The 23,221-nt window shown below is 45.0% G+C and overlaps 1 protein-coding gene across 1 annotated transcript; it reads right to left on the bottom strand.

Moving 5' to 3' along the window:
* Positions 1-1,741: 1,741 nt before the first annotated feature.
* On the bottom strand, positions 1,742-23,210 carry HDAC3 (histone deacetylase 3). Its single transcript, XM_006161491.3, has 15 exons — positions 23,069-23,210; positions 22,882-22,964; positions 20,525-20,667; positions 12,297-12,378; positions 12,115-12,171; positions 11,941-11,996; positions 11,461-11,594; positions 10,716-10,796; positions 10,282-10,355; positions 10,058-10,122; positions 8,112-8,201; positions 7,931-7,989; positions 7,596-7,675; positions 7,154-7,311; positions 1,742-2,382 (listed from the first exon to the last, which is right to left on the bottom strand). Exons 1-15 carry the CDS (start codon positions 23,121-23,123, stop codon positions 2,313-2,315), a joined length of 1,287 nt encoding a protein of 428 aa, XP_006161553.1. The 5' UTR covers positions 23,124-23,210; the 3' UTR covers positions 1,742-2,312.
* Between the last annotated feature and the right edge of the window lie 11 nt (positions 23,211-23,221).

The raw sequence follows: 23,221 nt of genomic DNA, 5'->3' as shown, positions 1-23,221 counted from the left end.
CGGGCGGCCCCATGTCCTGGTTCGCGCTGGCCGGTGACCCCGCGCCTACGCTGCTCCCGCCCGGCAGCTCCGCGCTCGCCGCCGCTACTGCCGCCTAGCAGCTCCAAAGCCTGCCGCCGCGCCCCGCCTCATTAGCATGCCGGCTGCGCGCGCCTCATGAATATACAACGGCGACGCCTCGCTCCCGCCCGCCTGCCCCACTTCCGCCCGGACCCGCAGCCCCTACCAATGGGCGAAGGAAGGGGGGTTGAGGGAAACCGCGGAAGCGCGCTACCTGCCCGGCGGGCCTAACCATTCAGACCCACGTGGGGGGGTGGCGAGTGGGCGGTGCAGCTCTCCGCGGCCGCAGTGGAGAGCAACGCCCCCTGGCGTCTGGAGCCGCGCACTTTCCGCTCCCACGCAGCGCCCACGTGGCTGCAAAGCCTGGACCTTCTCACAGCCCAGATCCAGGATATTATTTTCTGAAACAAGTTATCACATGAAAAAGACCATTATCTTGGCAGAAAATGTAGTGCCAGGCTTTACTGGATAACTCAGTTTTTACATGTGCAATACTCATCTGGCATAAAGAAAAAAAAGTGACAGCTACTATGTATTGAAAGCTATGTGCCAAGAAGAGTTTAGTCCAGGGCAAGTGCGACTCTGAACCAGACTAGCTCTGAGATTGCCTAAGTCGCCTGGTTTTGATTCTAGGTCAGCTACTTTCTAGTTGTTTCTAATCTGGACCATGTGCCTAAACAGTAATCACAGTTACCACTCACCACTCCTTGCTCTATGACACACACATGCAAAGCATTCTACCTGCATTTTCTCACGCAGTCCTCACAATCCCACGTAATAGATTTAGCTAGTCTCACCATTTTTACAAATAGGAAATTTGGACTTGGGAATTAAATGTTCAAAGATATAATTGATACAAAATTTCTGCCAAACCCATTTAGCCAGGATTCTCCACCTTCATCAACCACACATGACTGAAACCCATGGGTATGCTCCAAGAGTTCTGTCCTTTGTTCTTCTAGCAGGATTTTCTCCCTCAGCAATTTCATCCATCTTCACAAACACGTCTAGCTCTTGTGTGAACGTCACCCTGCATGCAGTAGGCTTTCTCAGTATAGACTGAATCATCTTTCACGTGCCCATTAGCAAATTCAAAACAAAGCAGAAAACCCGGAAGTCCTCTTCTCCCTTTCTTAAACTAACAATCTGCATAGGTTTGTCTACCTCTTAACCAAAATGCTCTATTACCTTCTACACAAGTTATCTTCAAAAAGTTTACGGAAAAACAGGAAGTATGAGTTTATTTTGGTGCAAAAAATATTTTTTGAAATCCATGCATAACTTTTTTATAATACCTTATTTCTGCTAACTTTTTAAGATTATTTAATTTTATTTATTATTATCATTATTTAATTTGACCAGAGAGAGAAAGAGGGGGAGAGAGAGAGAGACGGAAAGAAAGAAAGCAAGCTTCCAGGCCCAGGACTTCAACCATGGTTGGCCATGTGGGAGTCCAGCACCTTAACTACCATGCCACCTGCTGGCCCCTTCTGTTAACTTTTTAAAGACCTTCTTGTATATAAGATAATCCATATAGAATAAACACATAGGGAGGGCCTAAAAAGACAAGCGGTGAATTAATGTATAACTATTGTTTTTATTACATGTATGATCACCCCATTTTTTTCTCCCTTCATACATAGCTAGCTAGCATGAATTAATATTTTCAGAGAGGCAAAAGGTACAAAAAATACCAACATGGTTTATTGGATAAAAAGTGGTAAAATGGACATAAAGCCAAAAGTTAGAACAAGACATTTGTGCCTTCTCCCCCCACTTGAAACCACACCACCCGTCATCTGGGGTTAAGGTATCTAAGGTTAAACCTCACTCTTCACCTGTTCTGGAAGCAAGGCCCATAATAGTAGAACTCAAGAGAAAAGGAAATAAGAGGCAACTGAGGCTGTCTACCTCTTCATCCCTAAAATGTTCTGGGTTAGAGAGAAGCAAGGAAGGAATGAGGGGCCAGAGGGGCTCGGGGTTGGCCTCTGGGGTCCACTGTCCATAATGTCCAATAGACAGCTATCCTTGTTCCCACCTCACCCCTAACTGGTACCACTGTCAGGCCTTGGAAGAGAAAAGAAAAGGGGCTGGATGGTTCTAGAACCAGATGTGGCCTTCAAATCCTTCCTCAGACTTAGAAACAGTACTGGGGGTGATCAGTCCAAGGTTGGGGGAAGCCACATCTTTTCCCTTCCACTTAACCAAGATGTGAAAAGGAATTCCATGCGACAAAGCATCCCATGCCGCTTTTAAATCTCCACATCACTCTCTTTGTCATTGTCGTGGTCTCCATCATAGAATTCATTGGGTGCCTCAGGCCTGCAAAGCAAAAGGAGAGATGTTAGGATCCCACTCTCGAAGTCCCAGGCTTCTCCCAGCACCCACCCTCTACAGCGCTATTTCTAAGGTCCTCTCTCAGAATCACACCTCTCCCCTCTTCCTAATGGTGGACACTGATTGCTGTTCATTCATCCACTATGAGTTTATAGAGGGACTGCTCTGTGCTAGGCATTGTCATAGGCCTTAGAAATTCAGTAGAGAAGAGGCCAGATGGGTCTCTCAAAAAGTTTACCTATTAAATGAGACCAACAAAAACCAACAAAGTAAACAAATACGATAATTTCCAATGGCGAAGTATGCTATGAATGAATGAAAACAAAGTGACACAACTGAGTGCTATAGGAAGAAATGTGTGAAATTTCAGGCAGGATTGTTCTAAGAATGTAAGATCTGAAGTCTGAAAAGGAGCTGACCAGGCAAAGATCTCAGGAAGACATTCTAAGCTGCAAGAAAAGCAAGTACAGGCATTATGAGTTGGAAAAAGACTGATGCAGGGAACCAGCAGTTAGTGTAATGGCTATGTCACTGGACTCCCACGTAGTCGACCACGGTTCACATCCCAGACCCGGTGGCTTAAAACTCACGCCGGGCGCGTGTGAATGTGTGCCCAAGATCCCGAGAGGAGAATGGAGGAGAATGGAAGAGAAGGGATTGCGGCGTGACCATCCCTCTGGGGGGTGATTTCTCGCTTTCTGTCTCTATGTCTCTCTCTGTCTGTCTGGCGAGTGCACGTGCCCTATAGCGAAAACCTCTCCAAAAAAAACCCAAAAAGACTGATGCAGTCCAGGAGGACGGGGGGTTGGGAACAGGGTGCATGGAGAGTTGTTAGAAAAGCCTAGCATGGGGGGACCAGAAGTTAGTGTAATGGCTATGTCACTGGACTCCCATGTAGCCGACCGCAGTGCGAGTCCCGGACCCAGTGGTTTAAACTCACGCCAGGCGCGTGTGCGTGCGTGCCCAAGATCCCCAGAGGAGAATGGAGGAGAAGGGATTGCAGCGTGGCCATCCCCCCAGGGGATGAGTTCTCACTTTCTATCTCTCTGTCTGTCTCTGTCTTTCAGGAGAGAACACGCACCCTATAGCAAAAACCTCTCCCAAAAAAAAGAAAAGGCTAGCATGGGGCCAGCATGTGGCATGGTAGTTAAGATGCTGGACTCCCATGTGGCCAACTATGGTTTGAGTCCTGAACCTGATGGCTCACTTTCTCACTTTCTCTCTCTCTTTCTCCCTCTGGTCAAATTAAAAGATAAATAATAATAATAAATAAATCTTTAAAAAAAAAAACAAAGAAAAGGCTAGCATGGTCAGAAATTTGGATTTTCTTCTGTGTAAAAAGAAAGGGAGAATTTTAGGCAGAAGAATGACATGATGTTATAAACCTTTAGAGAGGGACCAGCAGCAGAAAGTGTAATGGTTATGTCACTGGACTGCCATGTAGTTTGAGTCCCGGGCCCAGCGGCTTAAAACTCAAGCCTGGTTCGTGTGCATGCATGCCTAAGTCCCAAGAGGAGAGGAAAATGGAGGAGAAGGGATTGCAGCATGGTCATCCCCCTGGGGGATGAGTTCTCACTTTCTGTCTGTCTCTCCAGCAAGCGCATGTGCTCTATACCAAAAATCTTAAAAACAAACAAACAAACAAACAAAAAACACCTGTAGGGAGAGAAGGGATGCAAAAACACAGGGTCTACTAGGGACTCAGTTTTTGTTTTCTCCCTTTTTTTTGAAAACCTATTTTTTAGGAGAGAAACAACTGAGAAAGCCATCGGGCAGAAGCTAAGGAACTAAACCAAGAAATGCTCTACCATCTTGGTAAACAATGTCTTAAAATCACCTCTACGTATACAAGGGTTAATCACCTCTACGTATACAAGGGTTAAAGTACAGAGTAAGAGACTCCCATCTGGAGCTCAGACTTAGAATTCAGCTGTGTAACCTAAGGAAAGTCACTTACCATCTCTGAGTCTTAGATTCCTCCCCTGGTAATTGAGGGTAAGAGCCATTGGGATTGTCTGATGGCAACAGAACTACAGCCTGAAAGTACGTGATATTGATATTCATATTCATCTGGTGCTTAACAAACCCACAAAAAGTGGTAACTTGTAATTACTCCTTTGCAAATCACATAGGAGCTGGAGCTATAGGCATCAAAGAACAGGAACTCTGTGGGTGTTCTGACGGTGAAGCAGGGCTTAGAAAAGAGGCCTGAGGCTTCTGCTGCCTGTTGAAAAAGCAGTGGTATAATGTGGAAACTAGGCCCAGATGCCAGCCTGGAACTGTAAATGAAAAAGCCAAACTGGGACAAAAGGACAAACCTGAAAACAGGTCTTGCCTGGGGTCAGTGGGTGATGTGGTGGTGAAGGCATTGGATTCCCACATGGCTGTCTGGTTCGAATCCTGGACTTGGTGGCTTGCTTTGTCACTTTTCTTTTTTTTCTCTCCAAAAAAAGAGAAAAGGCTAGCATGGGGCCAGCATGTGGCATGGTAGTTAAGACAGCATGTGGCCAACTATAGTTTGAGTCCTGGACCTGATGGCTCACTTCCTCTCTTTCTCCCTCTGATCAAATTAAAAGATAAATAATAATAATAAATATTATTTATTTCCCTCTCTCTTTTTTTTTTTTTTCCTCTCTTTCTGGTGAGCATATGTGCCCTGTGGCAAATTAAAAAGTGAAAATGAAAATATATAAAATTAAATAAACAATTCTCTAAAGCAAAACAAAAAACAGGTCTTGCCAAAACAAACCAGATACCAAAAATAAGTTTCCAGAAGTCAAGCTTTAGAGACCTGGAGAAGTGGAGGAGATAACGGGTCAGAAAGGAAGCCCTGGTCTAGCTGGTGGCATAATGGTTAAAGTGACTGGATCACAAACGGCCTACCGTGTGGTTTGAGTCACAGATCCAGTGGTTAGAGTTCAGACTGAAAAACATGGCGGGCATGTGTTGTGTGCATGTGTGCCCTAAATCCCAAAAGGAGATCGGAGGAGAAGGGATTGTGGCATGCATGCAGGGGGCGGGGAGGTGCTTTTTCACTTTCTCTCTCTCTACAGAGAATGCATGTGCTCTCAGCAAATTAAAAAATAAATAAATAAATAAAGGAAGCCCTGAAGCCAGATGTTCAGATACTGCCTTACCTAGGAGATAGAATGAGGGGAAATCCATGGAGGAGGGGAGTTGGAGAGGTCCCCAGGGTCAGAGCAGTAGAGCCCAGGTCTAGAGGAGAGACGTAGAGACCTGAATTCTAGGACAGAGAAGTGCATTCTGCCAGGGTCTGAGAAGCGTATCAGACGGCGGCAGAAACAGCAGAGGCAGCTCAAACCTCTAACACCGCATGAGAGTAGGATCGAGTGTTCTGCAAGTGTCCACGGAGGTTATTCCTCAGTCACGCAGGGAAACTTGTACTTTTTCAGCGTTTCTGGGTTTTGTTGCTTTTTTCATTTTTCAAGAGATGCTAATTTTGAGATTTGAAAAAAATTCTTTTTTTCTCTAATTCATTCCACCATCTATAAATATTTTAGTATGTGTCCCAGAAAGACAAAAACTAAAAAAAAAAAAAAGAAAGAAAGAAAAGAAAAGAAACCATAATATAATCATCACACCTGAAAAAATTAACAGCAAAGAAATGCCTTAGAGTGCAGTGCAGTAGATGGGCGATGGCCTGTCCAGCCTGAGACCTGGAGGGACTGAGTAAAACGCTGGCAAGAATGTAAACTGCGACAGACTTTTTGGAAAGCAATTTGGCAGAAGATATAAAAAATGTTAGCGCACTCAGCCTACAAGCTAACAGCAACAATTCTGGGGATCTTACACCAGTATGAAAAGATGTATATGTAAAAGGTTCATTGCCGCGTTATGACTGCAGTAGCAAAATCTGGGAAATAAGGTACATGTCCATCAGTGGTAACTGAGTAAAGTGTGCTAAGTCCACGCAATGGACTATTACACAGCTGATAAAATACTGAAGCAGATCTATACACATCGACAGAGAAAGATATACTGTCTTATGAAAAAAAAAAGAACCAGCTGTAAGTAGTGGAGCAACATGTACAGAATGAGCTTACTTATATTATAGTAACACACTCACACACACACAAAAACACACACAAACAACACACTAGGAGTGTGTATTCACTTATATGCACATGTAAAACAGTGTAATTTTAACTTATAGAAAAGGGTATGTCTGGGATCAGCAGATGGCTTTGTGGTTACATCTCTGGACTTCCACATGGCCAACCATGGTTTGAATCCCGGATCTAGTGGCTTCAAAATCATGCCAGGTGCGTATGCATGCATGCCCAAGATCCCGGGAGCAGAATGGAGGAGAAGGGATTGCAGCATGGCCATTCCCCCTTGGGGGTAATTTCTCACTTTCCCTCTCACTGTCTCTTTCTCTCGCTCCTTCTCTCTCTCTCTCTCCAGAAGTGCATGTGCCCTAAAGCAAAAACCTCTTAAAAAAAAAAAAAAAGTTTGTCTGAAAGATACAAACTATTAACAGTGATTACTTCTGTGAAATGGGCCTGAGACTGTGTGAATGCAAATTTACCATATTTGATGACGTCTAAATTTTTTAGAATAAAGGTGTTCCTTCGTCACCGAAAAGGGCAAAAATAGAGCGGAGGACTAGTAGCAGATTATAAAAGGAGGTAAGCCAGGGACAATTAAGTTCATGCCTTCTAATTTACTTTTTCCTTTCTAAGCCTTCCCAATAAGCCTGCTAGAACCCCCTGCTCCTAAGCCCCTTCCCCCAGACCTGCTGTAGTTCTCCTCAGGACCCCTCTCCTCTGCATCAGCCTCGTCAGTCCTGTCATAGGTCAGGAGGTCGGCAGGCACATCATGAATTTGGACGCTAGGCGCATGGTTCAGCATCTTCAGGTTTTCAAAGATTGTCTGGCGGATCTGGTCCAGATACTGGTTGGAGGTAAGGAACAGAGAATGAGCCGCTCCCAGTGATTCTCAGGGCTTCCCCCTTCTAGCTGTTTTCCACCTCTACTGTCCTGGTTTTAATCGTGGTGGTATTTCTACTTCAGGTCCCCCGGTTGCTAACTTCCTCTCCCCACAACCCCTAGGGTGGTTCCCAGGTTCAAGTAAACATGATGGCTTAGAATTCAGAAACCTCTTTGGTTTCTACTTCCCACATCCTGCACCTTTCCTGGGCTCTCCCACCCTCATATAAGCTTCTCCAAGCTGCTGACCTGGCGTGAGTTCTGATTCTCGATGCGGGTACTGACGTCTGGATGAAGCGTGAAGTCTGGTGCAAAGTACTCGAAGTATTCTTGTAGGAGAGAGGAGATTAGGAGAAAGGATGGCTCAGACCAAGACAGGCGTGTCTCAAGATTTCCCAGTCTCTTTCTTTTCCATCTGGATCCCCTCCACAATAGCTACCCAATCTTTTCCCTGCTCTGAGCCCAGGGGTTTAGTCTGCAGCACCCTGAGAGTATAAAAACTTCCCATCTGCCTTCAAACCAAGTCCTTGTGGGATCTGGTAAGAAAGGCCATCCTGCTGTGGGGGTATCAGAGTGGTCCTTACCACTATAGGGAAGCTCCTCACTAATGGCCTCTTCTACCAGCAGCGATGTCTCATATGTCCTGAAACCAACCAGCAGAGGGGGCAGGCTAAACAAGTGGGCTGCACGGCCCGCCAGGCTGTTATCTCAGGGAGCCCTAGCTCACATGTACCACAGGAGAGAGACAATCGGGAGGATGCTCACCAGCAGCGGGCAACATTTCGGACAGTATAGCCACCACCACCCAGCACCAGGAGAGGGATATTGAAGCTCTTGACATATTCAACACATTCCCTGTTAAAAGGAACCGGAAGAATGAATGGAGCAACTTATCAAAAGCCAAAGTATATGCCTCTAGATACTGTCTGTCTGGAAAGGGGCACAAAGGAACTATAAATATCCTCTATCTTGATCTGGGGGGCAAATTTTATGAGTGACATCCTTAATATCTGTGTACTTTCTTCTATACATGCCATGGCTCAATAAAAAAAAAATTTACAATATGGGAGGTGTTCAAAAAAGTTCATGGAAAAGACATATTGTAAAAATTATGTGTAGATTTCAATTTTTTGCATCAAAATAATCTTGTACTTTAATTCCATTTGTCCGTTAACTTTTGAAGTCCCTTCACAAAGCACACTCTAGCCTCTATGCTGCTCAGTACCCTCTCTAACACCCTGTCAATCAACTACTCTTATCAATGTACCAACCAACAAGTTTTGTTGGGTCTAGCCTTCAATTATAACTCAAACCATCCACTTCTATCACCTCTTCTACTTTGGTCCAGACATCACATCTCCTGCCTAGGTCATCACACATGGCTTTCTCCAGGGTAGTTTGAATCTTGGTTCCATGGGCTTGAAAAACAGGTTGGGCAGGCCTAAGCACCCAAAATCCTGATGGAGAGGAGGAATTGGAGGAAGGGGGATTGCTGCATGGCCACGTTCTATTGGGGGGTGCTTTCAGCCTGTCTCTCGCTGTGGCAAGCACAAGTGCCCTCTGGCAATTAAAAAATAGGAGGGGGAGATCTGGCCCATAGCACAAATGGCTTCCTAACTGGTCTCCCCACTACTACTTCTGTCTCGCTTACCCTACCCCAAACCTTTCTCCATTCAGCAGCCAGAACAAGCCACTTTAAGACACAAGTTGACAGGGCCATCAGGTGACATGGTGTTAGGGCACTGGATTCCACATGGACAATAGCAGTTCAAGTCCTGGACCCAGTGGCTTGGGTATGTGCTACATGCCCAAACTGTGTTGCATGCCCAGAACCTCGAGAGAATGAAGGAGAAGGGATTGTGGTGTGGCCTTCCCTCTGGGGGGTGATTTCTCACTTTCCCTCTCACTGTCTCTCCTGGTCTTTCTCCTGCGAGCACACATGCCCTATGGCAAAAACCTAAAAACAAAAAAAAAACCAAGTTGGCTCATGTTACTTTCCTGTGTAAGATCCTTTAAAGGTGTCCCATCAACTTCGGAATCAAATTCAATCTCCTCACTCGGGCACAGGCTCCACACAACCTCAACATGGCCAGCTTCTTAGACTTCACCTCAACCTACCTCCAGCTTGCTCCCTGTGTTCTGGCCTCACCAGTTCTATTTCACCTCCTCCACTACATCAGCTCTGCCCTGACTCAATAGTTCATGGACCTGTCTCACTGTTTGAGACAGACTTCTCTCTGCTCCTTTTGTGGCTCTCTCCTCCTGAGCCCTCAGGTCTCAGCTCAAATATCACCTCCTCAGAAAACCCTTTCCAAATCATGCTATCTACAGTAGGCCCCCACTACTAACTTGTGTCTCAGTTTGTTGTTGTTGTTGTTGTTGTTTTCCCCCATAGGGTTTACAACAATCTCACTTGCTCACTTATTTTGTCTGTTTTCTATGCTAAACTGTAAACTCCATGGGAATTTTCCCATTATATCCCCATCACCTGGTACAATGCCTCGAACATAACAGGTGTTTAATAACAATGTACTGTGAATGAATGACATCTAGTAAACCCATTCAAGGTGACATTTCTCATTCAAGTCCGATTTGAGGGTATTTTTGATCCCCAAGAAGAAGTAAATCTATTCCCCAGCTACTCCCACTCCACATACTGAGGCCTGAGGCCACTTGAAAACCTGCAGGTGAGGAAGGAGAACAAGTCTCACCCATGACCTCGGATGCTCAGGTTGAAGCAGCCCAATCGATCACAGCCCAGGGAGTCAGCTCCACACTGCAAAAGCAAACCCCAGGCAGCAGCGGTGAGGAACTGGTCAGAACCTCACAGCTATCCCTCACTCCCCTCTCCCCACCAACCTAGGGAAACTCCTCTTCCCCGCTCTCTCTCCTTGGGCACAGGTAGAGCCCCCTGAGGTGGCGCTGACAGCATTACCTGGAGCACAATGCACGTGGGCTGGTAGAAGTCCACCACCTGGTTGATAACGGGCTGGAAAAGGTGCTTGTAACCTGGGAGAGGGCCAAATATAGGCACCTGGCACCCCAAGGGGATGGGGAGACAGGGAACAAAAGGAAAAAGGGGGTTGAGAGAGCATGTAGCCCAGGAAAGGGACAACCGAAAGAACCAAACTATTGGTTCTGAAGTCTGGGCAGGGGTCTCAGATCACTGTAACTGATGAAAACCAATGGCCCCCTTTTTCTGAAAAATGCACATACACCCAATATGTTATATACAATTTCCGGAGCCCATCATCCCTCTGAAGGCCATTCGTCCTAAGGACACCTGGTGCAACAGCAGATAATACCAGGCACAAGAGGCTAACTGAAGAAGAGAGAAGAGCACAGCGAGCATGTGGCTTCAGTACTTACTCTGGTCATCGATGCCATCACGCAGGGGCACATTGAGACAATAGTAGCGGCCACTCTCTGCTCCGACTTCGTACATGTCACCTATGGGGAAGTGGCTGGTGGGAGCTACGCATGCCAGCTGCTTCGACGCCAACCCACACACTGAGGGCCTCTCACTCTGTCTGTGTACCTCTCCCTCAGGCTTCCTAAAGCCATGGAGTCTCTTGCAGCTTGCCATCAATCAGCAGGCATTTCTTTCTTTTTTTTTTTTTTAAAGAATTATTATATTTAACTTTATTTATTTATTTAAATTTGACCAGAGAGGAACAGAGAGAGAGAGGGAGAGGGAGAGGGAAAGTGAGAAAGCAAGTCACCAGGTCCAGGACTCGAACTCCAGTTGACCATGCAAGAGTCCCACGCCCTTAACTACCATACCACCTGCTGGCCCCTCAGCAGGCATTTTTTTGTAATGAAATGAATGAAATCCCACCACACTTACATGCTTGAGGGCGGACAGTAAATAAAACAAAATAAAAAAAAAACACAATAAATACAAATTTATTGTGGTTTTATAAAGCAAGTGCTCTAAAAGGAACGAGCAGGACAATGTGACAGAGCCATGGGAAAGGAGGTGATTCCTATAACGGGTTGTCAGAAAGGCTCCTCTGAGGAGGGGACATCTGGCTGAGATCTGAAGGCTGAGAAGGTCGCAGTGAAGAACTAGGGTGTGTGGCGGGGGAGACAATAAATAATCCTATTCTCATACCTGTGCCAGGGAAGAAATAATTTCCGTATTTGTGGAAGGACACTGTCATGACCCGGTCAGTGAGGTAGAAGGCTTCCTGAACTCCGTCACCATGGTGGATGTCGATATCAATGTAGAGCACCCGCGGGTGGTACCTGGGATGAGGGCAAAGCCAGGCTCTGAGTGACAGGTCAGCACCTCAACCAACTCCTACCAAACAGGGGGTCTGACTCACAAAAAGCCTGCTTCTGTCCAAGTCGCCTGAAACCTAATACCACCAGTTCCCTCAGGGCAACCCTGGGGCTCCAGGCTGGACATGCAGGGACAGGAGGGGGGTGTGCAGAGAGGGCTGAAATGTGAGCAGGCAGGGCAGAGCAGGGGGGAGGTGGCTGGAACAAAACACAGGGCTAGTGGGGCAGGGAGGGCAGGGCCTGGGCAGTCTGAGGGACCTCCTTATCCAAGAGTCTCAGCAAGTGCCCTCATCTCCTCCCGGCCACTCACTTGAGCAGCTCCAGGATGCCGATCACAATGTCATTGACGTAGCAGAAGCCGGAGGCCTACGGCGAGACAGTGATCTTATAAAGAGAGGAACAATTCCACCACCTAACTGCTATCCCCGGTCATTCTGTCCCCCTCCCCTAGGCTGGCTATTGTCTCCCCTACCACCTCACTCACCTCAAACTTCTTGGCGTGGTGCAGACCACCAGCCCAGTTAATGGCAATATCACAGATCTGAAAGACAAACATCCAACTCACAGTCCTCCACCCACCCATCCCCAAGCTGAGAGTCCAGGGTCAGGGTTAAGACAGTCCAGGGACCCACAGGGAAAGGAAAACAGCACTCCCGGCTACAATACCTTGTTGTTCAGCTGAGTAGCTCCTTGCAGAGATGCACCTGTGTAACGGGAGCAAAATTCAAAGAGCCCCGGAAACACTGGGCTGCAGGGAAGAGGAGCAAGTTGGAACCCCCCTGCCTCTGTCCAGCCCCTTCTTGCACCTCCCACCCCACCCCAAACTCCTCCACTCTCTAGTCTCCTAAAACACGCTCCCCCTCCGACACACCTGAGCTATCTGCAAATTTATTCAACAAATATTTTGGAGCAAATCATGTACCAAGCCCTGTCAAAGGTACTGAATAGGAATTAAAGCAGCATTTAATGGGACCAGCAAATGGTGTAGCAGTTACTGAAAACCTCTTTTTTTCAGAGAGAGAGAGATTTTTGCTATAGGGTGCATGCCCTCACTATAAAGACAAAGAGACAGAGAGACCAAAAGCGAAAAAATCACCCGCCAGGGGGAGTGACTATACCGCAATCCCTTCTCCATTCTCCCCTCAGGATTTTGGGCACGCATGCACATGTGCCTGGCATGAGTTTCAAGGCGCCAGGTCTGGGACTCAAACCGCAGTTGGCTCTGTGGGAGTCCAGTGACATAACCATTATGCCATCTGCTGGTCTGGGCTGATATAACCTTTATCCCTCTTGTGGTTTGGGGAAAAACCCCTTAAAAAAAAAAAAAAAAAAAAAAAAACCAGCATTTCACTCTGTCAGAGAGTTGTACTCTAGCTGGGGAGAGAAGCAAGCAGCTTCTAGGCACTTGAGTATACACAAATAAAGGAAATAAGTTGAGAGAAAAACAAGAGCTGTTTTTCTTAAAAGAGTCTTCTAGGGACCAGTGGTTCAGGTGGCTGGATCTAATATAGCCGACTTCATGGTTCAAGTCCTGGACCTGTGGCTTGAAAACACACCAGGTGCCTGTGCATGTGCCCAAAATGCTAAGAGGAGAATAAAGGAGATGAGATTGCAGCATGGCAGTGCCCTCGGGGATGCTTTCTCACTGCCCCCCACCCCACTCTCACTCTCTCTCTCTCCAACAAGCATGTGCTCCATAGCAAATCTAAGAAAAAGAAAACAACTATGTGTTATCACATTTTAACATAATGTTCAATAATATTCTTTATAGGGGGTCGGCAGGTGGCATGGTGGTTAAGGGCGCTAGACTCCCACATGGCCAACTGCAGTTCAAGGCCCGGATCTGGTGGCTTGCTTTCTTGGTTTCCCTCTCTCTCTCACTCTGCTCCTCTCTGGTTAAATTTAAATAAATAAATAAAGTTAGATAAAATAATTCATTAAATAATAATACTAATCTTTATAAGAGTGCATTTAAAAACATTTTAATTGCCAGAGGGTACATATGCTTACCAAGACAGAGGCAGAGAAAGAGAGAAAGAAGGAGAGGGAAAGGCAAAGCACCAATCTGGGCATGGTCCTGCACAACACCTTCTTTTTCTCCCTCCTGTCGGGATTTGGGGCATACATGCATACGTGTCTGACATGTTTTTCAATATGCAAGAGCCAGGATTCAAACCAAGGTTGGTTATATGAGACCCAGTTCCTTTATTTATTTTGAAATAATTATTTGTTTTTTATTTATCATTATCATTATTATTTTAATTTGATACAGGGCACATATGCTTAGCAGAGAGGTGGGGAGAGAGAGATAGAAAGTGAGAAAGCAAGCCGCCAGGCCAAGGACTTGAACCGTGGTCAGCCATGTGGGAGTTCAGTGCCTTCAGTACCACCTACTGGCCCGAAGATACAACTCCTTTATCCACTATGCTATGGGTCCAGCCATATAGTCACACATTTATTTTTCCCCAGTATTTTTGCTACAGTGCATGTGCACTTACTGGAGAGAGTCACAGAGAGAGAGAGAAGAAAAGTGAGAAATCACCCTCCTGAGGGATGGTCATAATGCAATCCCTTCTCCTCCACTCTCCTCCCAGGATCTTAGGCATGCACATACACGCCTGACATGCTTTTCAAGCTGCTGAGTCCAGGACTCAAACTGTACAGTAGGCCATGTAGGATCCAGCTACTTTAACCTCCATGCCACCTGCTGGCCCTATAGTTACACATTTTCAAGAGAGAACTGTATTCTTATATACATGAAACAGTAATGAGACACTCTATAGAAAGCTCAGTGTGGGCCAGTAGGTGGCATGGGGTTGGGGCACTGGACACTCCCACATGGCCAACCACAGCTCAAGTCCTGGACCTGGTGGCTTGCCTTCCTACTTTCCCTCTCTCTTTCTCTCTGTGTTTCTCTCTCTGGTCAAATGAAAATAAATGAATAAATAAATAAAGTTAAACAATTCTTTAAGAAAACAAAAAAAGAAAGCCCAGTGTATGGCCCCTGGTAAGCATTTAATAAATGTTAGCTATAATTATTACTTTTAAAAATTGATTTAATTTTATTAGTTATTATTTTTTAAAGAATTATTTATTCAATTTTATTTATTCACTCATTTATTTTAATTTGACCAGAGAGAGAGAGATAAAGTGAGAAAGCAAGTCACCAGGTCCAGGACTCAAATCATGGTCAGTCATGTGGGGGGGTCCAGCACCTTAACCACCATGCCACCTGCTGCCCCCTTAATTTTTATTGTTTTTCAATTTGACCAGAGAGAGAAAGAGAGAGAGAGAGAGATAAAGTGAGAAAGCAAGCCTCCATGACTAGGATTAAAACCACAGGGGAGTACAGTCCCTTCACCTCGCTACCCGCCAGCCCCATAGCTGTAATGATTAACGTCCTTATTCTTTATTAAAAGGAGAAGCTTGAAGCCAGACACAAAAGGCCATATGCTGTATGACTCCATTTATGTTAACACTTTAGAAAAGGCAAAATGTAAGGACAGACATTAAATCAGTAGTCGCCTGGAGCTAAGGTAGAAAGAAGGGATTGATTGCAAAAGGATATGAGGGATCTTTTGGGACAAGTGGAAATATCCTATACCTTGATACATCATACCCAAACTTTCAGAACTGTTACACGTTAAAAAAAAAAAAAAGGTGAATTTTACTGCATGCCAATTATAGCCTCATACATTTTATGTCCCCACGTGTGTCTGTATTCTATAGCAAAACTGAAAGAAAGGAAAATTTAACAGCAGGGAAGCCAACTATAGATACTAGAGACAGTACAGAAGCGGGTAGGAAATAGGGGGTGAGAAGGAGGAGATCAGGGAGAAAAACAAAATATTTAATAGATACAGAAACAAAAAGTTATCTGTATATGGTAATGTCTTTGATCTGACTAATATGCACTGTATTCATGCTAAGAAAAACCATACTATACACTGCAAAGATATACAGTGATTAAATGTAAATTTAAAAAAATTATAGCCTCATAAACCTAACTTTAAAAAAAAGAAAAGGCTTTAAAAAATCCCTAGCTTGGGGCCGGCAAGTGGCGTGGTGGATAAGGGCGCTGGATTCCCACATGGCCAACCACGGTTCGCGTCTCAGATCTGGTGGCTTGCTTTCTCACTTTCCCTCTTTCACTCTCTCTCTGTGTCTTTCTGATCAAATTAAAATAAATAAATAAAATTAATGAATAAATAAAATTAAATAAATAATTCTTTAAAGAAAAAAAAATCCCTAGCTTAAGTCTCCAAGGAAATACTGCCACTGATATATGTGACCAGGTGAAAAACAGACTTGTAGGGAATTTTATAGTTTTTCAAAGGGCTTGGGAAGAATTAGTGATTGATACCTAGAAAACTAAGCAAATGAAAAAAAAAAATGCAATTACAACTCCAGAAAACAAAAAGTTATACAAGAAAATTAATTAAATTACAGTATACTATTTAGTTTGATAATCACTGAACTTTTCAGGGTTTTAATAACGCAAACATAGAATACTGATTACTTAAAAATTGTAATATAGCTATATATTGTGAAGCTAGGAGGGGAGAAGCCAGGATGATGGTATGAGAAGACTAAATGCTACCATCCCACAGATGATGTCTAAAATTGACAATACAGTAGAATAGTTATAAGCCCAGAATCTGGGGCCAGACTACCTACGTACAAATGCTGGCTTATTAACAGGTAACTAATGATTGTGAGGTTGAGCGAGCTGTTTAACCTCTCTGTGCCTGAGTGACCTCATCTGTAAAGAAGAGAAATTAACAGACTCAACTTCACAGGGGTTGTTGAGATTAAATGAGTCCATGGCCATAAAGCATTCAGGATAGTACCTAGCACATAGTGGATATTACCCAGGTATTACAAATTAGTAACAATGATGAGTAATAGTAATAGATTAGTATTTTAATTTTGAAATTCAAAAAATAAATACAAGAAGAAATAGATAAGAGAAAGTGGCTGTCAGCGGGAACAGGGATTTAGGGGTGGGAAGAATTGCTTTGTTTTTCCATTACAAGTCTTAGAGTATAATCTGGCTATTCATGGTAGATAACTTTGAAAGTAATCAGAAATTATTAAAAGAAAAAAAAGGGGGGCAGCAGGTGGCATGGTGGTTGAGGCGCTAAACTTCCACATGGCCAACTACGGTTCAAGTGTCAGACCTGGAGGATTGCTTTTTCACTCCCTCTTACCCCATCTCTATCTAGTGAATTTAAAATAATAATAATGGCAATAAGCAAAACTAAAGAATTATTTAAAAAAAAAAAAAAAGAAAAATCTCTGATGCTCATCTGAAACACGGATAAAAACAACTGTAGCTTAAGTTGGACAGGGTGACTGACGCAGCACAATCAGACCCGAGGTAGCGTTTCTTAAATGCACAAAGAACATCTCCAAGGCTCCAGCTGTGGCCTAAGGGCTGACTGTGCATTCCCAGACCTAGAAAGTGAACTCAGAAACAGCAGCAGGAACAATAACAAAGAAACAAGAAACCTCCCAAGACAGCATGTGACTGAGCATCAAATGAGCAGCACAGCATGTGTAGGACAGAGCTCTGTGGGCGGGCATGGTCAGGAAAGGTGCCATGGAGGTGGTGTGAAGGCTGGAAAGGCCTTGATGAGGTTGAAAGGAAAACCAAGGGCATTCCAGGAAGGCATCCTGTGCACCTATGAGTGGGGATAAAGTTGGAAGGTGATTGATGCCATAGGAAGTTGGCCTCTGTCATGCCGCCCCAGCTGCTTCTGTCAGGAGGATCTTTCAGGGAAACAGATTAAAAACCTGGACTCTGGATCTGAGTCTTGCCATTTCCACTGACCTGTTACGTGACTCAGGCTAGGTTGCCTAATTCTCCCCAAATCTGTTTATTTAAGTATGGCATAAAGAAATAAACTATTAGGTCTCAGGGTTGGTATGAGAATTAAGTGGATATACCAGCAATTTCTAGCGTAACAGCTAGCAGAGTAGGCACTCAATAAATGGTAGCTATCAGAGGACAGCTACAGGATCAACAACCTGGTTTCTTCAAGAAATGAATTAGAGGGGTTGGCAGGTGGCTGGTGGTTAAGGTATAGGACTCCCATATGGTCAACCATGGTTCAAGTCCTGGACCTAGAGGCTTGCTTTCTCACTTTTCCTCTTTATCTCCCTCTTTCTCTTCCTGGTCAAATTAAAAAATAACAATAATAAATAGAGTTAAATAAATAATTTTTAAAATAATAATTAAAAAGGAAATTATAGGATCTGGCAGGTGGCATGGTGGTTAAGGGTGCTGGACTCCCACATGGTCTACTGTGGTTTGAGTCCCGGACCTGGCAGCTTGCTTTTGCACTTCTCCCCCCCGCCCCAACTCCCAATCCTCTCTGATAAAATTAAAATAAATAAATAAAGTGAAATAAAAAAATATTTAGAAAAAAAAAGAAAGGAATTAGAGGGGGAGAGGAAAAGCTACAGATTAAAAGTCTTAAGGGACATATGAATCAAATGCAACGTGTGGGGACCAGCAAATGGCATAATGGTCACATCGCTGGACTCCCACACGGTCAACTACAGTGTGAAACTGGACCAGGGGCTTCAAACTCACACCAAACACATATGCATGCATGCCCAAAATCCAGAGAAGAGACTAAAGAAGGGACTGTGGCATGGTCATCCCCCTTGGGGGGTGGTTTTTTTCGCTTTCTATCTCTGTCTCTCTGGCAAACACACATGCCCTATAGCAGAAATCTCTAAAAAATATATATAGTAATGTGTGGATCTTGTTTAGATACTGATTTAAATCAACTACAAAACAATAAAACCATGAGACAAATGGGAAAATTTGAGTACTGATTACATATTGAGAATGGTAAGGAATACTATTAACTCTTTAGGTGTGACAATGATACTATAGTTTTTAAAAATCTACCATATAGAGATACATAGTAAAATAACTTCAAATATAATAAAATAACTTCAAATAAAAGGATGACATTTGAGATTTGCTTTAAAAATAATCTAAGGCACAGCTGCAGTGGCACAGAGGTAGCACCAGGCTCTACAAAGCTGGCAGCCATACAGAAGGTCAAAGTTCAGTTCCTGGCTGACCTGAACATGCTGGACAGGTGCATGTGTATATGCCTGTACTCCTGGATAGTTGGAAGCCTGGGAGGTAGGGGGGATCATGGCATGAGACCCTGCTGAGTATACTTGTCTCATTCTCTCTCTCTGTCATAAAAGAAAGAAAATAGGGGCGAGGAGTTGGCATAGTGGTTAAGGCGCTGGACTCCCACATAGCAAACTGTGGTTTGATTCCTGGACCCAGTGGCTTGAAAATCATGCTGGGTATGTATGCATACATGTCTAAGGTACCAAGAGGAGAACAGAGAAGAAGGAATTGTGGTGTGGCCATTCCCCTAGGGAAGTGATTTTTCACTTTCCCTCTCTCTCTGTCTCTCTTTAGTATGTGCACATACCCTATAGCAAAAACTAAAAATAATAATAATAATAATAAATAATATAATCTAATACAAGGGGATACAAAGGACTAAGACTGGTCATTTGCTAAGAAGTGCTTAGGCTGGGAGATACATGTACTTATGGGTATTTGCTTTATTACTATACTTCCAAAAATGTTTGAAATTCTTCTTAATAAAAAGTTTAAAAATAAAAACAAATAGAATTGATGGGGCCGGCAGGTGGCATGGTGGTTAAGAGCACTGGACTCCCATATGGCAGACCGCAGTTTGAGTTCCAGACCTGGCGGCTTGCATTCTCACTTCTCTCTCTCTCTCTGATCAAATTAAAATAAATAAATCAAATAATTCTTTTTAAAAAAAAAAACAAATAGAATTGAGTAAATGGTAGCTGCTATGGTTATTATTTTTTCACAGATGTACATGGCAGTATAAGCAAAGATGGTGGTTGATTTTTGTTGTCTACTCCCTTCCCTTCAGGGCTTAACCTTGAATCTTCTATGTGGATACGGGCTCATCGCACACCTGAACTGCTAACTTCTCCCCTTGCTGCTTAAAACACTTGGATGACGTCCCTCTGCTCTAGGGAATTCTAATACGAATTCTTGGGAATTCATATGTCTTTAGCCATGGATCAGGTCACCCTCTTCATATTCTGCATCTAGCCTTCCTTCTGTTCCTCAAGTCGTATTCTATGCTACCAGAACCCCTTAGCACACGTTGCCCCAATGCCCACTATATTCCTCCTCTCACCCTCCATCTCCTCACTGTCCTCCCCTCTACCCCACCTACAACCTTTCATCTAATTATTTCCAGTGTTTTCAGATCTCAGTCCAGTCTTCATTAATTCCTCTAGAAGATTTCACAGACCAACCACCCCTAAGCTAGATAATTCTGCCCATTTTACACTCTCATGGTCTGTCACATACCTCTCCTTCATAGGACTTAACCACAAAACTAAAATTTGTTGTCGTTCACCACTGCACCTCCCCACTCCCAGTACTTAACACAGGGCCTGGTCTAGAGCAAATGACCAATAGATATATACATACATATATATTTTAAGATTTTTGCTATAGAGTCTGTGCTATTGCCAGAGAAAGTCAGAGAGAGGAAAAGTGAGAAGTCATCCTCCAGGCGGGATGGCCATGCCATGATCCCTTCTACTCCATATTGAGTACACATTACATGTGCCACCAGCTCCAGAACTCAAACTAAGGAGTCAATCATGTGAGATTCAGCACTTTAACCACCACGCCACCTGCTGGCCTGCAATAAACATTTATAATTAAACAAGTAAGTGAAAGATGATTCATTGAGAAGTAGCCCTCCCACACCTTCATCTCTCCCCACTGCTGCCACAGGACCTCACTGAAGGGCCTGGCATCAAAGCACTTGACATCAAAAGTCCCAGGCCCCGCTCACCAGTCGTCGCCCACGTTGAAGGCATTAAGGCTCTTGGTGAAGCCCTGCATATTGGTGGGGCTGACTCTCTGCAGGAAGTCAATGTAGTCCTCCGAGTGGAAGCGGCACATGTCATGCTGGGAGGCTTGATATGGCTTGAAGACCTCAAGATGGAGACACACGATGAATCCAGGCATGAGAATGAGACCACTCACACTGAACCTAACCGCGGAGTTTGTCAAAAGGAATTCCCAAACTCCAGTCCTTGTTATCCTTTGAGACAAAGGTCAGTGAAGAAAAGAGGCTCCAATTGGCCAGGTGGATTATTATGACCAAGTCCCCTGAAGATACTTCTCCCACCTTCAGCCTAGACTCTCCTGCCTTCTCAATTTTGATCCTGGGTCCACCCGCCCTGCTCCCTGGAGCTGCTATTCCTGGTCCTTTCCATACACTTCTCCTTCTCTGGCGGTGGTTGTTTTTTAAAGACAGGGTCTTGTCATGTTGTGATCCTCCTGCCTAAGCCCCCCAGCTGAGACCAGAGGTGCAGGCTCTTTTTCAGACGGTCTCACTATGTTGCCCAGGGCAGTCTCTAGTTTGCCACTCTTCTACCTCAGCCTCCCAAAGTGCTGGGATTACAAAGTACATGTCACCATGACCATCCTTTATGTTGGACCAGGAATAAAACCTAGGCATCCTGGGACCAGCAGATAGCATAATGGTTTTGTTGCTGGACTCCCACAACCACGGCTGTAATCCTGTGGTTCAAGTCCTGGACCCAGCAGCTTAAACACATGCCAGGCACATGTGCGTGCATGCCCAAAATCCTGAGAGAAGAATGGAGAAGGGATTTTGTCATGGCTATCCCCCTGGGGGGTAATTTCTTGCTTTCTGTGTCTCCGTCTCTCTGCTGAAAGCATGCGCCCTATAGCAAAAATCTATTAAAACAAACAAACAAACAAAAAAAACACCTGATTTCTCATGTGGCACCAGCTTATGGAGCATGTCATCTCCCCCCTCCCCAAAGAATTATTTATTTATTTAATCCCATTTGTAATTATTATTTTTTTAATTTGACCAGAGAGAGAGAGAAAGGGAAAGGAAAAACCGCAAGCCACCAGGTACAGGACTTGAACTGCAGTCGGTCATGTGGGAATCCAGCGCCTTTAGCTATCACGCCATCTGCTGGCCCCAAGGGCATGGCATCTTAACAGTGCACACCACTATACCTGGGCACCCTTCCCCTGGGCTCTGATTATGCCCATTCTCTTCTGGGTTTTTCATTCTGGAGTTAAGTATATGGGATATATGACAACTTTGTCATTAAAATCCAAGGTTGCTTTTATGGTTTTTGCCATAGGGCACATGTGCTCACCAGAGACAGAGAGAGAGAGAGAGACAGTGAGAAGGAGTGAGAAATCACCCCTCTGGGGGATGACCATACTACAATCCCTTCTCCTCCTAGAATTTTGGGCATGCATGCACATATGCCCAGTGTGATTTTCAAGCTGCCAGGTCTGGGACTCAAACCAGGTCAGCCATGTGGGAGTCTAATCACCACACCACCTGCTGACCCCAAAAATCTAAGATTTTAAAAACCTTATACATGGGGAGGAGAAGTTTACACACTTCTTTGAAAACTGAGAACGAAGAGCCCTCTTTTCCCCAAAAATGCACACAGGTACATACAATAAATTCACATTTTCCTGCAAAGGTCTTATCTATGGCCAATCCACTTGTCTGTGCCTTCGAATGAACATTCACTCATGCACTAATTCTCCTTGCAAAGCACAAGGGCTGGACTTCACTGTTTTAATCCCATATCACAGCTTAATTTCCATGCCAGGGACAGAGAGCCTATGTATGTATGTCTGGGAGCTAGAGGACTGAGTAGAGATCAAGCAGACTCAGGGCATCTCCAGCGCTCTCACACAGGGCTGCCAGTCCCTGGAGCTATTGCTTCTTGAAGGCAAAGAGAGATGGCAAAGAAGGAATGGGAACACAGGGTAAACCTCACACTCAGATACAGTGATCCAGCAACCCTACACCCCAATCCCAGAGATCACAGCACTGTCCGCACCCTAAAATGTAGAGGAAGAACACACCTTTAATTTTAAACCAGTCCCACACCACCCTAACCCTAGACTAATGGCTAGTCCGCCTGAGGTCAAAGGGTGGCAGTCTTGAGGTGAAAAAGTAATTCCCATAAAGTCAGAAACTGCCCAGAGCAGCCTATATGTCAGGGGTGCTCCTTGCCTTCTATCCAGCTGCCCCTACTCTAGGGGCAGGTCGCACTTGGTGGTGCATTCAGTCCAGCCCACCTATCCCTAGGGTCGCATCTCGCTCCCACCCCAAGCCCTGGCAGAGGCAGCGGGACTCACAATCATCTTCTTATAGAGACCGTAGTGCAGCACTAGGCTATGGGTCAATGCCAGCCGATGGGGCTTCATCGGGTGCCCAGCCCCTGGGTGGGAAGAGAGTTCGTCGTCAGCTCTCACTCCTGGAGTTGCTGCCCCTGCCGCGAAACCTCCGCGTCCCAGTCCCGCGTGCCCAACCCTGTTCACTCACCGTAGTGGAAGTTGCCTACGTCGGGGTCGTAGAAATAGGCCACAGTCTTGGCCATGGTGTCCGCGGGTACAGGCCCCGAGCCTCAGCCGCCCGCCGGCCGCCAGCCCCACCCCCGGCCGTGCGTGCTGCGCAAGCACGCCGCTGCCTCTGCGG

The sequence above is a fragment of the Tupaia chinensis genome, unplaced genomic scaffold (assembly GCF_000334495.1).
Source record: "Tupaia chinensis unplaced genomic scaffold, TupChi_1.0 Scaffold138644_1, whole genome shotgun sequence".
NCBI lineage: Eukaryota > Metazoa > Chordata > Mammalia > Scandentia > Tupaiidae > Tupaia > Tupaia belangeri.
This window is presented reverse-complemented; position numbering and strand designations above follow the sequence as displayed.